Source organism: Drosophila subpulchrella, chromosome X, assembly GCF_014743375.2.
Source record: "Drosophila subpulchrella strain 33 F10 #4 breed RU33 chromosome X, RU_Dsub_v1.1 Primary Assembly, whole genome shotgun sequence".
NCBI lineage: Eukaryota > Metazoa > Arthropoda > Insecta > Diptera > Drosophilidae > Drosophila > Drosophila subpulchrella.
Window position 1 is genome coordinate 18939885 of NC_050613.1, and position 14118 is coordinate 18954002.

The 14118-nt window shown below is 43.6% G+C and overlaps 2 protein-coding genes across 3 annotated transcripts; both read right to left on the reverse strand.

Moving 5' to 3' along the window:
• Positions 1 to 275: 275 nt before the first annotated feature.
• Positions 276 to 3380, reverse strand: LOC119556818 (sodium channel protein Nach). The gene is made up of 8 exons (XM_037869268.1): positions 2708 to 3380; positions 2279 to 2578; positions 2128 to 2209; positions 1520 to 1802; positions 1320 to 1458; positions 1052 to 1262; positions 800 to 994; positions 276 to 745 (listed from the first exon to the last, which is right to left on the reverse strand). Exons 1-8 carry the CDS (start codon positions 3082 to 3084, stop codon positions 626 to 628), a joined length of 1707 nt encoding a protein of 568 aa, XP_037725196.1. The 5' UTR covers positions 3085 to 3380; the 3' UTR covers positions 276 to 625.
• A 2861-nt stretch (positions 3381 to 6241) lies between these two features.
• LOC119556678 lies at positions 6242 to 14107 on the reverse strand. 2 transcript variants are annotated; one of them, XM_037869043.1, is made up of 10 exons: positions 14053 to 14107; positions 13575 to 13796; positions 10305 to 10484; positions 9525 to 10240; positions 9299 to 9451; positions 7974 to 8942; positions 7334 to 7894; positions 7134 to 7258; positions 6938 to 7069; positions 6242 to 6734 (listed from the first exon to the last, which is right to left on the reverse strand). In XM_037869043.1, exons 2-10 carry the CDS (start codon positions 13792 to 13794, stop codon positions 6323 to 6325), a joined length of 3468 nt encoding a protein of 1155 aa, XP_037724971.1. In that variant the 5' UTR covers positions 13795 to 13796; positions 14053 to 14107; the 3' UTR covers positions 6242 to 6322. The 2 variants fall into 2 exon arrangements, with proteins under 2 accessions (XP_037724971.1, XP_037724972.1); XM_037869044.1 differs by lacking the exon at positions 14053 to 14107 and adding an exon at positions 13944 to 13960.
• Positions 14108 to 14118: the final 11 nt, after the last annotated feature.

Consider the following 14118-nt stretch of genomic DNA (forward strand, 5'->3'; position numbering starts at 1 on the left):
CCAGAGGCAGTCGAAAGTATTTCACTATCGGATATTTCTTTATTGCTGGTGCACATATACGAGGGTGATACAATATATATATTGGAAAAATGTAAGCTACAAGATAGGAGTATTTACTTTTCGCAGCGGCGGGTGCATTGGAAGCTGATTATTTTCCTTGTCGGATAAAATATTATTTATTGGTTCTTTAATCTACAGCTGTGTTCAAAATAATATTGTATAATATTGTCCTAAAAAAATTATAATATTTTATTAAAAAAAATTAATAAAGTCTTAAAATAAAACCAATTCAATGCCTTTTTTTATGTTCCACTAATATTAATGAAAGAAGAATGAAGTAAGAAACAATTAATAGTTCAATTTTTATTAAAATGCACATTCAAACATTATTTAAAGCACAGCTGTATGATTTTAGTATTTTTTTAGGGTTTTTGGATATTAATATATCGTTTGCTTGTTGGTTAATGCTCTTAATTGATTTGATCTGCTACTGAATAAATCAAAGCGGATATCTTAATGATTTTGCTCGTAATTTATATTTAAATAATTATTGCATTTGCCGCAGTTGTATTTGTTCATTAGTATTTTAGTTTTTATTTATAAAAACGATTGCGTGTTTAAGGAGCTAAGGCATATATTGCGAATGATCGTAAGTTGTCCAGGGATTTTTTTTATTACTTGGGTATCCATAGTCGGGTAAAACTTTAGGTGTTTTATAATAGTTCTTTGTGTGGTTCGAAAAGTCCTGAAGAAGAGGTTTTTCATTCAATTATCAGAGTTAGTCGTTCAATGGACCTACCTTTCCATGTTTTCTGGAATAACCCCCCAAGGGATTTTGTGGTCCCCTGGTTTCCTCCGCTGGTTTCACCTTCAGCACCGCCGAAGTGGGCATATCCCCAACCCTTGGCTTCGAGTGCGATTTCAAAGTAAGATTCAAGTCTATTTTGGGTGGGGGCTCCAGACGGATTTGCTCCTCGATCTCGTACAGCTCTTTCTGTAATTAATCAAGTTATTTACTTTCGATATTATTAATATCAAAGGTATAACTAACCCGATTTTTATAGACCATACAGCAGGCACGCAGGGTAAAATAGTAGATTATCTCCACACCTGAAAGCAGTGAAAATCCGAGAAAAAGACTGGCGATTCCGCCGAAGGACACCAGCAGATCCACCCAGCCGAAAAGGACCTCACGTTTATAGCGAATAATCGGCCAGGTGAGGAACTCCACCAGCACACCTTGGGCTTCTGGTCGGTCCACTCTGCAAAATTGACAAGATCTTGGTTTCTTCTTTGGCAAAATACTAGAATACTCATACATTTTGATGAGCTTATCAATGTTGAAGACCGTCTTCGAGCAGCTGAGCTCACACTGCAGACAGTCCTTGATGTTGGTGATGTTCGTCTTAAACTCATCGAGGCAATCGAAGTCCTTGACCATGCACATGGGCACATTGGCTGTAAGAAACAGAGGGTACGTAAGTACATATAACTTCACTTGCGGTCCTCGAGATCCCACCTATGGGCTTGTAGAAGGGCGGATTGCACTTGCAAAGCTTGATGGCCTTGTTCATGCGACACTGCTTCATGCAGGATGAGAAGGTATAGGCGTCCGGAAAATAGTTCAGCTTCACCTCGTCGCTGAAGATGCACTTCCTCTGGCCAATGGACAGCTGGCGGGCATCGTCCGTGGTGTAGGTGTTCTTCTTCGAGATCCTCACCTCCACCAGCTGTGGCTCCGACCAATCGATCTGCGCATTAAAGTCTGAACCAAAGTATTCCTCGTTCGAGAAGATGAAGATCTGCTTGGGGATACAAAAATAAATGAATTATACTGAAGAATTCGCGAGATGAAGATTTTAACATGATGTTAACAACATCTTACATCCGATACAAAAATGATATCAAATGTTTTTGAAGCTGATTAAGAAGAGCTCTTCTCAATTCCCTTGAAACTGAAGAATTCGCGGTATGAAGATTATAACCTGATGTTAACAACATCTTACATCCGATACAAAAATGATATCAAATGTTTTTGGAGCTGGTTAAGAAGAGCTCTTCTCGATTCCCTTGAAACTGAAGAATTCGCGGGATGAAGATTATAACCTGATGTTAACAACAACTTACACTTGAAGTGCTGTTGGGCACAAAGAAGAGCGCCCACTTCTTGTCGGTTTCGTAGAGATCATGAGGTGCACCCGTCTTGAGACTGCAATACATCATACATATAGGTACACCCGATAAATCCAAGATCAGGTGAAGACCACATGATACTCACTCTTCGGTGGCTGTGGACTTGAACCTGCTGTTAAAGGCGTAGCAAAAGCCGTGCTCCGTGTAAATGGGCTCGAAGTGGTCGCAACAGGGTATCTCCTCGTCGCGATACTTGCAGGACACGAAGGTGCTTTCGCAGCTAATGTGTCCTTCGAAGGCCCACTCCCGGATGGTTTTCGCATCCAGCAGATTCTGCGGAATCGGCTGGGCCAGCACCTTGGCATCCCGGATGCTATCGAAGTTCAGGGAGGTCAGCAGGCGCAGGAACGGGGTGTACATTTGAGCCTGGGCCTCGTCGTAGTTGCTTATCGGGTTAAATCGATACACAAAATGATATGTAATATTATCAATATAAATAATCAAAACTTTCAACACGGGCACCTTTTCCCTAGTTTTTAAAGCACAACTGTACTTATTACTATAGTGTACTTACGCCAGGGTATTGTAAACCCTCTCATAGGTCTTTTCGTGGTCAAAAGGCGCCTCCGGACAGACGACGGTGGTGGGAAAGACCACGTTCTGGTTGTGAAAGTCGGTGTCCAGGCCCGTAATGGTCGGATTGGTCTGGAACTTCTCCCAGAGGCTCATGATGATGACCAGTGCGGTGACCGCTCCGATCGATGTGAAACAGAACCACATGAACTTCTCGCCGATGGGCCGGCCCGTTTCGGCAATGTAGCGCACTCCGTGGAGCGTCGAGTTCTGGAAGAACTCCTTTGTCTGATAGATGAGGCTGCGCCGAAAGATGACCAACGTCTGGAGGCCGCGCTGCCTTCTGGACTCCGGCGGATGGCGTTTCTCTTGCGGCATTTCCGTTTCAGGAACATCGCTCGCCCACGCGGCTCCGAATCGAACTCTCAAAATCGATGCCCTGGCATCCGGTCCAAAGTCAACACCCGGACTGAATATACACCGGGCAGTACAATACTGTGTGCAGAGATTGCCCCAAAAACCGAATCGATGCGTGGCTCATTAGTCCACCTGCGTGCGGTTCCATTTGCAGGTCCTAAAAGCCTTTCATTGTTTATGTAACGCCGCTTGCATGCCTCTGATTAATCCTTCGAATTGGGGCAGTTAACGTGGACTATCTAGATCTGTGTATGTTTGTATGTACTCTGGAATAATCGTAGTTATAGGAACAAAATATTTATAAAATGGTTTGACTTTAAATAAATATTTAAGCCTTACAGAGGGATTTATAAAACTATGAATAAAAACGTTATGAAGATGGGACTACAAAAAGTTATTATATAAAAAATATTATTACAATTAATGTAATTAATTATTTTAGCCCTAATAACGATTTTAAAAATTGGCCTAACATTAAATTAATATTTAAACCCATGAAAACATGATAAGAAGATGGATTATATGTTAGGTAAGATAAAGACTTTTTTATAAATAAATTTTTTTTTATAGTGTTATGATATATTAATTAAACAAAATGTGTGAGGCTTTGCAGTGTGTCTATAACTCGGTTCCAAGAACTGTTGAGTCCTAACCTTTTACGTAACGCCCCTGACTATATTAAGGTCAGGGACTTGCTTTAATTCCTGCGCAATTGTGGGTTAGTCCGGCTACCGAATGCAGCTGGATAGATGGCTGGCTAATTGGTCGGGGCTGTCTGAACAGCTTCCGGCGCCGCCTTGCATTCCGCAAAAATCGCATATTCCTATATGGCGATAGGGATAGGAACTGGGATAGCCAGGCCACTCCACTCGGAGCCACTTCACTCCAAGGATCGGAGGAACTTCACAAGTTTTGTGTGAACTTCTGACACGGCCCAGACTCTCTTTGTTTGCTCTTTCGCCCTCTCTCTTTCCCCGTTTTTATTTTTCCTTCCTTTTTTTGTTTTTGTTTTTTTGGTTAATCATTGAGTGTTCTCAAGTTTCACAAAGAGTCCAGAAAGGGGTTTTGAATTTTCGGGACTTTCGGGCCTTCGGTTTTTTTGGTTTTCGGTTTTGGGCTGGGACTGGAACTGGGACTGGGTCTGGGGCGAACAAAAGAACTGCTGGAATGAGTTGACCCTGATGGCGGTGGTCAGATAATCGGAGCCACTGGCGCCAGTCGCATGGGGTCCCTTTACCCCGCATTAACCCTACGTACGTAGGGTTTTTTGCATATATTATATTAGTGTATCTGTGGGCTAATGAACAATTCGTGTTATTGATATTCTTCATTTCATTGATGGCTATATTACACATGTAAGTTGGAGTACGTTTAGGAACGATTGTCCATCTTAACTTGCATTTTTAACAAAAAATATTTACTTGCCTTTAAACTCAGGAAGTACATTTTAAAATTTCTTGTACAAGTCAATTTAGAATTGTTATTTGCCGATCTTGGGTTAAAGGAAATCCTAACGGACCCTAGCATAAATTATCCAACCCCAAGGATCCCGGGGGTTGCCATGACATAAAAAGGTAAAGGAAAGGGGAAATATCTGTAGTACTTTTTTAAAAAGCAAGTATCACAATTACTCTTAGATGGGAAATCACACAAATACGATACTTGGATTGGTGATTCAGAACCACCTTACAATATAGGAACTTCAAGAAATACATTATAAAAATTGTGAATATAATAATAATATGCAGTGTTTTTAACAAAATGCGGACTCTACTGCTGAAACTCGTCTTACAAAATATTCCTTTATTGTATAATCTTTGATACTAGGCCGGGGCATTGCGACCCACTTATGGGGCAGAACAGAACACCACCGAATACCGCCTTAAAGCCTCTCAATTTGTTTCGCTTTTAGCATTCTCCCTCGGTTCGGTTTCTTATCAGCGATCATTTGTCAAAGCCCTGCCATTGAAAAGTTGCTCGACCACTGGGCGAAACGGCAATTGCAACAAATTTGTTGGCTACTCCTCGGGACCCTCAACATGCCCCACGTCTCTGCCCCACCGCCTTCTGCTCCAGTTGACAAAAGAAGAGGAGCAGAAAATAAGAGACAACAGGGAAGGACTGCCCGGAAAGTTAAGGCCCAATAATACCCTGGGTAGAGCCCTAAAGTTTTGGAAAGTGAAAAATGTAATAAGGTTTTGAATAAGTAAGAGATACTGTTGCCTACTTTTAGACACATCTTAGGGTAATTTTAAAAACTCAACTGAATTTTTAATAGTTACTAGTCATATTTTATGATTTTATCCCTAAGAAAACGATTTCTGGGGAAATGTCTATACTTCAATATATAAATTTTAATTTAATTACTACCAATCACTCTGATGGACTCTTCAAATATTAGCGAATCTTAAAATGGACAAAATAATTGAAAAAATTAAATTTCAGTTTGGTTAATACTCGGGTACACCTGCTGCCAGTAGAGTATACCCATTGTAATCCAAGATCGCTGGACACCGTCGTCGGCGGCACTCTCATAAATAAGAAATTGAGAGTAAACGAGACACGGTCGAGTTGGTCGAGGGGATCCCCATGAGCTGGGCTAGAATCTATGGGTATACTGGCTTCGATAAACATTTTTTTTGCTTTCTTTTCCTTTAAATTCTTTTTATTTTATCGCTTTTTCTGTGCCAAGCGGTTTCAGTTTCTCGTTTTGCATTGCATCGAGCAGCAAGATCGATCGGTGGCGAAGAATGCTCCTTTGAGCCCCGATCTTGCCATGCGTTCAGGTGTCCATTCCACTGTCCGTCCCTTTGTGTGATTAATGGTAATTGCTTATATGGCTTTCTACGGTGCTGCTCTACCACAATTTGTTGCGCTAATTTCGCTTTTAGTCGCAGTCCTCATCCGAAATAAATTTAAAATGTATTTAGAAATGCACTTGACTCAACGAGCTGGCAATTTAAAATATATTGGCTTACTATTTAGGAAATGTTAAACAAAAAGTTTTAAATAAGTAAAAAAAATATGAATTTCAATGTATTTCATAATAACCGTTAGGACAAGTTATAATAATTCAATAGTACATGCCAGATGCGAAATTCCATCGAAAATCGATTTGTTTTTATAATTTAAAAAGTTAACTTCACTGTTTTATTTCTTTTTTAAAATGTAGGTTAAAAAAATGGGGGGGTTCGGGGTACTAATGGGCGTATCTGTTGCCGATCGGCGTGCAGTCCACCTCCTCATCGGCCGCCTCGCGATATTGGCTAAACAATCCGCGCATCTTGTTCAGGGGCGTTTTGAATGTCCGCGACGCCGCCGCCAGGGCAGCGAAACCCAAGGCCGGCGACGAAGGAGGAGCTCCAACGACTGCGCCATTCGTGGGGGTTGCAACTTGAACTTGAATACTGGCGGCGGACGGAGTGCGCTGCAGGCGGGGCGGCGTCGAAGGTCCGGGTCCGGAGCCACGTCTCCCAGCGGATACGGCATTCAGCTTGGGGGTGGTCAGGATCCGCTTGGAATGCAGCAATGGCTGGCTGTTGTGGTTAGCACTCGGTGCCGGTAGCCAAGGGTCTGGCTTTTGAACCTTCACGTTCTTCGGCGATGGAAAGCTGCAAAAGAAATGACCAAGGAATATTAAAATCACTTTAAATAAAATAAGTTAATTATAGCACAATGATATCAAAGCCTTTCAGGCAATTGTTTTGAAAGTTACTAAATAAACATATAAAGTACAAAAGGATGCAGGTTCATCAATGTTTTACAAATTAAATATGTGCTGATTATATATATTTTATGATCACAATTGACTCACAGATTCATTTCGGCACTGGAAAAGCTCTCCATGGCAGTCTTCCAGGCGTAGACATGCGGCAGTGTCTCCTTCTCCACGTCTATATTGGAAAGGGCCCTCAGCACATCCAAATCCCGCTTGGTTGGCTCGTTTCTGCAAGGCGAATGATGCATTGAATATACACATAGGGAAGAGTCAAGTCTAAGAGGAATCCCACCCGAATATGAACAGATCGTAGGGCGGCTCCAAGTCCACGGACATGCGCGGCGACAGGCTCTCTGGCGGCGTTCGGAAGTTATCCTCGTCCTCGCTGCTGCTCTCATTCGGCAACAAGCAGTCGTACTTGACGAAAGAAAAACATTTAACATGATTAAATAGTTTAAATAGACTAACAGGGTAATAAAATTTAAAGCTTACAAAGTTGTCGTATTCGTCGCTGTCCTCGTCCTCGTCGTCGCTTGGATGCGCCACGACGACTGCCCTCGGCGTCCCGAAGCTGGTCGCTCCCAGGCTTAGCGAGACGTGCATGGCGGTGGTTCCCGTTCCCGTGGATGTGGATGCAGATGCCGATGCCGCTGTGTCCTGCGACAGCGACTGAACGGCAGCTGCCAGCAGCGATTTGGTGCGCTTGCGCCGACTGGTCTTCCGACTGAGATTGGCGTCCCACAGGCAGACGCATCCCTGCTCCGTCTCCCAGGCGGCGGAGCAGAGCTCCTCGGTCTTCAGAGTGTCCGGCAGATGTACGGCGCTGGTAGGGGCCTGCTCCAGCATCAGCAGCAGGCTGCCGCACACGCAGCCCAAATGCTGCTCCCGGCCACCCTCATCGCCCAGCAATTGGCGCAAGGAGCGGAGCATCTGCAGAAGCTGCAGGCGCATGGCCACGCTCACCTCCTGGGAATGGGTCACATAGCTGGCCACCAGGTGGGCGATGCGCGAATGCACCTTGCTAAAGTCCACGCTTATAAAGCGCGCATCATCCTGCAAGGTTTACAAAATAAATGTTAGCTTCGATAATACAAAGTGTATATATATATGTACAATGAAGAGAGCAGCCCACCTTAAAGCTGACAATCAGCGATTTCAGTCTTTTGAGCTCGCAGAGCAGCGTGTCGTTGATGGACACCATGTTGCCGATCTTGTTGATCATCGTTTTGGTGATGCGCTTGGCAAACACCTGCAGCGACTTCTCCACGCATGTGTACGGAGTCATGACCCCGGCGGATTGCGAAGTCGCGGCTGCAGACGCATTCCTGTCCTTGCGCGACTGCTGCTGCTGCTCGCCTGACATCAAATCCAAATACTGATGCAGATGGGAAAAGTTCCAGACCGTTTCCGCCTTCTCCGCCAGCTGCTCGGTCCTGTCCAAAAAGTACGCTTCCAGGCGGGCCAGTCCGTCGGGCGAGCAGATGTCGACGAAGGAGTCAAGAAAGTCCCAGTACTCGCGCCACTCCAACTGCTCCTGGCGCGCCAGTTCGCGGCCCACCACCTCCAGACCCTTCTCAATGTCCGAGTTCTTGATGTGCCGCTCGCGGAAACTGTCGTTCAGCGACGCGTTCATGCTGCAGCTGAGACTCATGTCCAGCAACATGGAATCATCGGCCATCGAGGCGACGCTGTGGTTGCTGCGATAGGCCATGAATAAATCCGGTTTCATCTGGCGTATAGGTGTGGCTGGCGTCTCCAGCGGATACGCAGGCTTGACATTATTATTGTTATTGTTTTCGCACTCACTGGTGCCATTGGGCACGTTCGGCGGGCGTTTCGGTGAGCTGGTGGTCGCCGCCAGCGGACCGAAGAGCAGGCGACGCCCCGCCTGGACGGGACTCGAGTGGCTCGGCGTCACCTTCACCGGCGAGCTAAACGGCGAGCTGGCCAGCGGCGACATCACATTGCTGTTGACCCTTGGCGGTGTCTTCCAGCGGCGGTAGAAGTTCATTGCTTTCTCGCGGGACATGGGTCCCGCCAGCGCACTGATTGTCAGGTCCACGCTCAGACCCTCGCACTCGTCCGTCTTCTGTTGCAGGCTCTGTAAAACTCAAGAAGATTAGTTCGTAATTCAATATGCAAGGAAAAACATAACTCCCTCAATTGGGAGTGTCACAGAAATCAAGGGAAACTTGTATTGCTGCTTACATACATTTCGCCTGAAGAGATTTTTGTGACACCCCCGATTGTAAGTAAATCTTAGGGAACAAAGCTGCTATCTTATTCAGTATCTAGAGTTCTTGTCCTGTCTAGTGTTTTGAATTTCATATACACAAACGATTTTCTAGAAAACCCAAGCGTAAATTCATACCAATTTAATAGGAATAAGATGATGGAATACGAACTGAATTCAAATGCACGTAAATAAACTGCCTTACATTGCAAATAAACACTCACCGGTGGGTCCTTGGGCGAGAACGGTTTACCCACTTTTGGGGGCAGTGTGTTCGATGAAGATCTCACCACGGGCACGAAGTGCGGATCATGCAGGAGCAGCTCCAGCTTTACGAGGGTCACATGGGCGGCCTGCGCATTACGCTGGCAGATAATCTATAGGGGGGGCAAGAACAGAACAGGTTACATATTGATAGATGGTAAGGGCGGTTCCCAACTGGTAACTCACTTCCCTGGGCTCCTTGCCCTCGTGATTTTTAAGCGACTTGCATTCCGGATATGTGATGAGCACCTCGACCATGGCCACATGGCCGTTCTTCGCAGCGAAGTGGAGCGGCGTCTCGCCACGGGCCTTGTCCGGCATGTTTAGGTAGTAGTCCAGCAGGCTCTTGTTGAGGTCCGAGCACATCTTGCCGCTGCCCTTCTTGCCCACATACAGCTGGGCAAACTCCCGATCCGAAACGGTCTTCAGCAGCAACTGGGCGATCCTGGCCTTGTTGACCTGGGCACAGATGTGCATGGCATTATAGCGACAGCCCTCCTTCAGGCTGGTCGGCTTGTCGCCGCTGCTGATCAAGAATCGAGGGTTCTCCCATATGATCCGCTTGACCCGTTCGATGTGGCCACCCTCGATTTGCTTGCGAAACTCCACCAGTTCCTGTTTGCTTGGCGCCCGGAACGGAGGACGTTCTCCGAACAAATCCTGCTGCTGCTGCTGCTGTTGCTGTTGAGGCTGATGATGTTGCTGCAACTGTTGTTGCTGGCGGCCATTGGCAATGATGTGGCTAGTGCTGCTCGGCGAGGAGGTGGGCGAGCTGCTGAGCAGTAGGCTGGACATCGAGGGACTGCTCCCGCCGCCCGCTCCCGTCGGCGAGGAGGAGCACGAACTGTCCGTGGAGCCCGACGAGCTCTTGTAGCCGTTGCCGCCGCTCAGCGGAATGGGCTCTAAAATAAAAAAAGGGGGTATGAGAATTAAATAGCTCTATAGCACAGATGTGTGTGTACCCACTGCTTTCGGACTTGGCCTTGCCAAATCTCTTGAGCGCCTCGATGCTCTCGAACCCGAACTGGACGTAGCTCTCCGCCTGCTCCAGATTGGGGAACTCGCGCAGGCGGGCCTCCTTGTAGTGCCGCAGGACGTCCAGCGCCTTGGATTTATCTGTGAAGACCAGCCACAGTGGCGAGTCAGCTGCTCCGTGATGACCGTGGTGGTGGTGACGATGTGTGGGCATCGAGAGGAATAGACCATTAATAAATGAGCTGGCTCAGTCGGACGGTCACGCCATCGGTTTGGCGAATGGCGAATACTGAACGAGTGGCGGAATGCCGAGGATTGTTCGGAGCAAAACAAAATCAAAACAAATAGGAGGGGGCGTTGGGTGGCGTGGTTCATGCGTGTGACGCAGTTGTTGGCACAACGCCGGCCAATTTTCCGAGGCCCTGCCTTATCGGGAGTACCACCAGTTTTGGTCTCAAATCGTCACTGATTTCAAAGATATGTACGTATTTACTGGGTCACAAATTTGGCAACGAACGTAAGCAATTTACATAAAGAGAAAACATCCAGATCTTTTCGGAAATATTTAAACTTAAATGAATTTGGGTAAAATAATTTAACAAGCAAAATAATATTTAAAAGAATATAATTTTGAGAATTTAACGATTATAATATTTATGATGAATTATCACAAAATAATATTCAAGTCCGCAGATACTCTTTATACCAATTTAATTGTTAAAAATGTAACCATTACTATTTATTTATATATATATTACATTTTATTGTCCTTGCAACACTCTAAAAATCTAGTAAGACACTTTCAAAACCTTTGAACACTTGTGGCTAACTAGCCCATTTCAATTTCACTTGTTGAATTTATAAAAAACAAAAGCGGATATAAATATATTTAGATCGCAGCTGTGGCGTACAAACATTTCATATACTTTTCTCAACATTACCCCACGAAATTAGCGGGTATGCCATAATTAAATTTACTTTCAACTCTTCGCAATGTGCGAGCAAAACAAAAACAGAAAAAAGCTAGAAGCAAAAACATCACCGCCATGGGGATATAGTTCTAATCAAAGATCTGATAAAAGCTAAACATATAGCATGTGGAACTAACAACAGTGGGTCCACAGATTCTACGTATGAAAGTTCAAAAAGTAAGACATTTTCTATATGATTTATTTGACACTAATTATTTGTATGTAGGCGTTTTATATTTTATGGGGCAAAGAGAGATTACTTTTTGGTATTTGTTTCAAATTGTTCTGGTTATAAATAAGTTTTGAGTACATTTTGAATACCACATCTTGTAACTTTTTTACTTTTAGGTAGAATTTTAACTTATCAAGTTATTATTCGTGTAACCAACCTATAAAATTGTTCATAGTCTAAATATGTGTATCCCAAAAATATATATTTTTTAATTTCCCTCTTGTAGGGTATCTCATTATTCGACTTGAATTGATTTTACTGTTCTTAGCTCTCTTTTTTTTTATTTCTGGGCAACGACTGTTGACTTGGGCCAAATGACAGGGACATGGGACAAGGGAAAGGGACTGGGGCCAGAAACAGGGACAGACACTACCCACAATAACACCAGCCGGCAAAGCTGGGGGTATATAAATATTGGATCCGGGGACGCTAAAAGTACGCGCACACACTTTTTTCGGGTTTCTTGCCCTGCAGCTTGCAGTATAAATAACACTTGAGATACTGCCTGATATACAGATACATCCGTTTCGGGAGTTTAAAATTGTTTCAGCTTTTCTTTAAAGGTTTTAAAAACATAAGTCAGGATATTGTAAAAGGAAAACCGATTAAAAGAAAAATGTATCAAACTAATAAAATACACTTTCCAATAATTAAAAATATTTCCAATATTTATTATGTTAAAAAAAGATTACAAGTCAAAATAAAATTTCTAAAACAAATTTGACGGAAAAACCCCGATTTTATTATTATTATTTTTAAAGCAATGCAGGAAAAGGTAAACTTTTCTATGTTAATGTTTTCAAACTGTTTGTACTGTTTGAAGTACTCTCCATAAACAAAGATAAACCTATTATTTTGACCGCGGCTGTGCGACTGCTGGAAGAAGAACGATGGGAAGAGAGAGCTGACAGGTCAAGGTCCTAGTAATGCATCCATTTTGGGCATTGCCTGGAATGGCTATTGGATGTGGATGAACTCGCCCCAATCGGTTATTGTTTTCGAAGCGCATTTAATTGGATTAAAGTGGGAAAGAGATGGCGTGGAGTGAGCGAGAGCGAAATAGTTGCATCTAATTAAGCAGGTAATTGCAATCGTTCACCATTTGTTTATAATTAAATCGAATAACCACTCCCAGACAAGGAAATCGACTGTGCGAGCGAGATGGCTGCGCAAGCCCCGATTATTTTGTTTTATATTTCTCGATTCTCAGAAGTTTTGAACACACACATGGAAACTTCTTCATGGACAGTTAGTCATGGCGCGGAATAACAGCGAAATTAATAAAAAGAGTAGAACTCCCGAAGTGGGAATACCCTGGAGATCTATTCTCTATACATTTGTATACGAAATTCAATTTAATTTACTACTGTTACTACTTACTATTATTATTACACTATTTGTTACCGATTAAAAATCCCATTTTTATTGAAAATGGATATGCAAAATATATACACTAAAATGCACAAGAATATTCTTGTTCACTGGAAAGAAATCCACTCCCCTGATGAAACTTAAATTCATCTGGAAGGGGTGCTTAAAACTTGTCTTGGAGAATTTCAAAACAAATACAAACACGACGCAGTTTTGATCATGAATGTGCTTGTTCCACTTTTTGGTAATCTTCAACAGAATTAGGGGTTAATTTCCGCTATGAAATAGCCTGAAGTTTTCAACTCCTTTAGAAAAGCAAACTTCAAACAGCTGTTGAATTGTACAAAATCACTACCAATAACAAAACTGAATTTTTTGATAGTATGACTATATAACTTATTAAAGTGATCTATGGGTATGTTATTATTATTACCTATAGAGATATGTTATTATTATTATTATTACTACCTATAAAGACATATCTCTATAGGTAGTAATAATAATTATAATAACATACATAAGCAAGTCATAGCTTGAAAGTTCTCCGAATACTGAAAGATGTTCCAACCATGAACTAACCCACGAACCGCTCACGCCCACCGATTACAGGGTATCACAACAGCAACAAGCGGCAAATAACTGGAACGCCACACATACACACCCTCACTCCGTCTCGCTCCTACTTACGTGGAAAGTCGGGATCCTCGTACTTAACGGCATCCTCCGGGTTAACCGATTGGGAGGGCATTCCCGAACCGGGTGGCGATCCAGATTCAGATCCTGATCCCAATGGAGATGCCGGAATGGTTGGCTTTATGTTCACCGCCGCTATGGAACCCGCACAGTGGGATGCCAGGCCCTCAATCAGTCCCGTCGTCGGGATATAGACCCCGAAATAGGTCGCCATCTCTGCGAAAAATGGCGGATGCCATGCAAAGAAAACGGTAAAACAATGGTAATATCACGAAATTCCAGGCGACGCAACTGCTGCTTCGCCACTTTTGCCACACAGACGCGTAAAACACACAAAACAACAAAAAATAACGACCCACGCACTTCAACGGCAAACCGACGCAAACTATATGTACTATATGTAGCCAAGTTGGTCAAACTCCACGATTCAACGAGTTCACAGAACTTGACTAAAAAACTTGACTAAAATTACCTCTTAATTCATGGAAACAAATTCACAAACAAAAAAATGTGCACAACAGTGAGACCGCCCTGCAGA

What these genes read in the sequence shown, in the direction of transcription:
- LOC119556818 (XM_037869268.1), bottom strand. Translation starts at nt 3,084, where the DNA reads ATGCCGCAAGAGAAACGCCATCCGCCGGAGTCCAGAAGGCAGCGCGGC. An exon ending in AAGTCCACAGCCACCGAAGA is followed by an intron (nt 2,210 to 2,278) that starts GTGAGTATCATG and finishes GATGTATTGCAG; the next exon opens with TCTCAAGACGGGTGCACCTC. An exon ending in GCCCTTCTACAAGCCCATAG is followed by an intron (nt 1,459 to 1,519) that starts GTGGGATCTCGA and finishes TGTTTCTTACAG; the next exon opens with CCAATGTGCCCATGTGCATG.
- LOC119556678 (XM_037869043.1), bottom strand. Translation starts at nt 13,794, where the DNA reads ATGGCGACCTATTTCGGGGTCTATATCCCGACGACGGGACTGATTGAG. An exon ending in CAAGGCCAAGTCCGAAAGCA is followed by an intron (nt 10,241 to 10,304) that starts GTGGGTACACAC and finishes TTTTTATTTTAG; the next exon opens with AGCCCATTCCGCTGAGCGGC. An exon ending in GCGACGAATACGACAACTTT is followed by an intron (nt 7,259 to 7,333) that starts GTAAGCTTTAAA and finishes TCTTTCGTCAAG; the next exon opens with TACGACTGCTTGTTGCCGAA.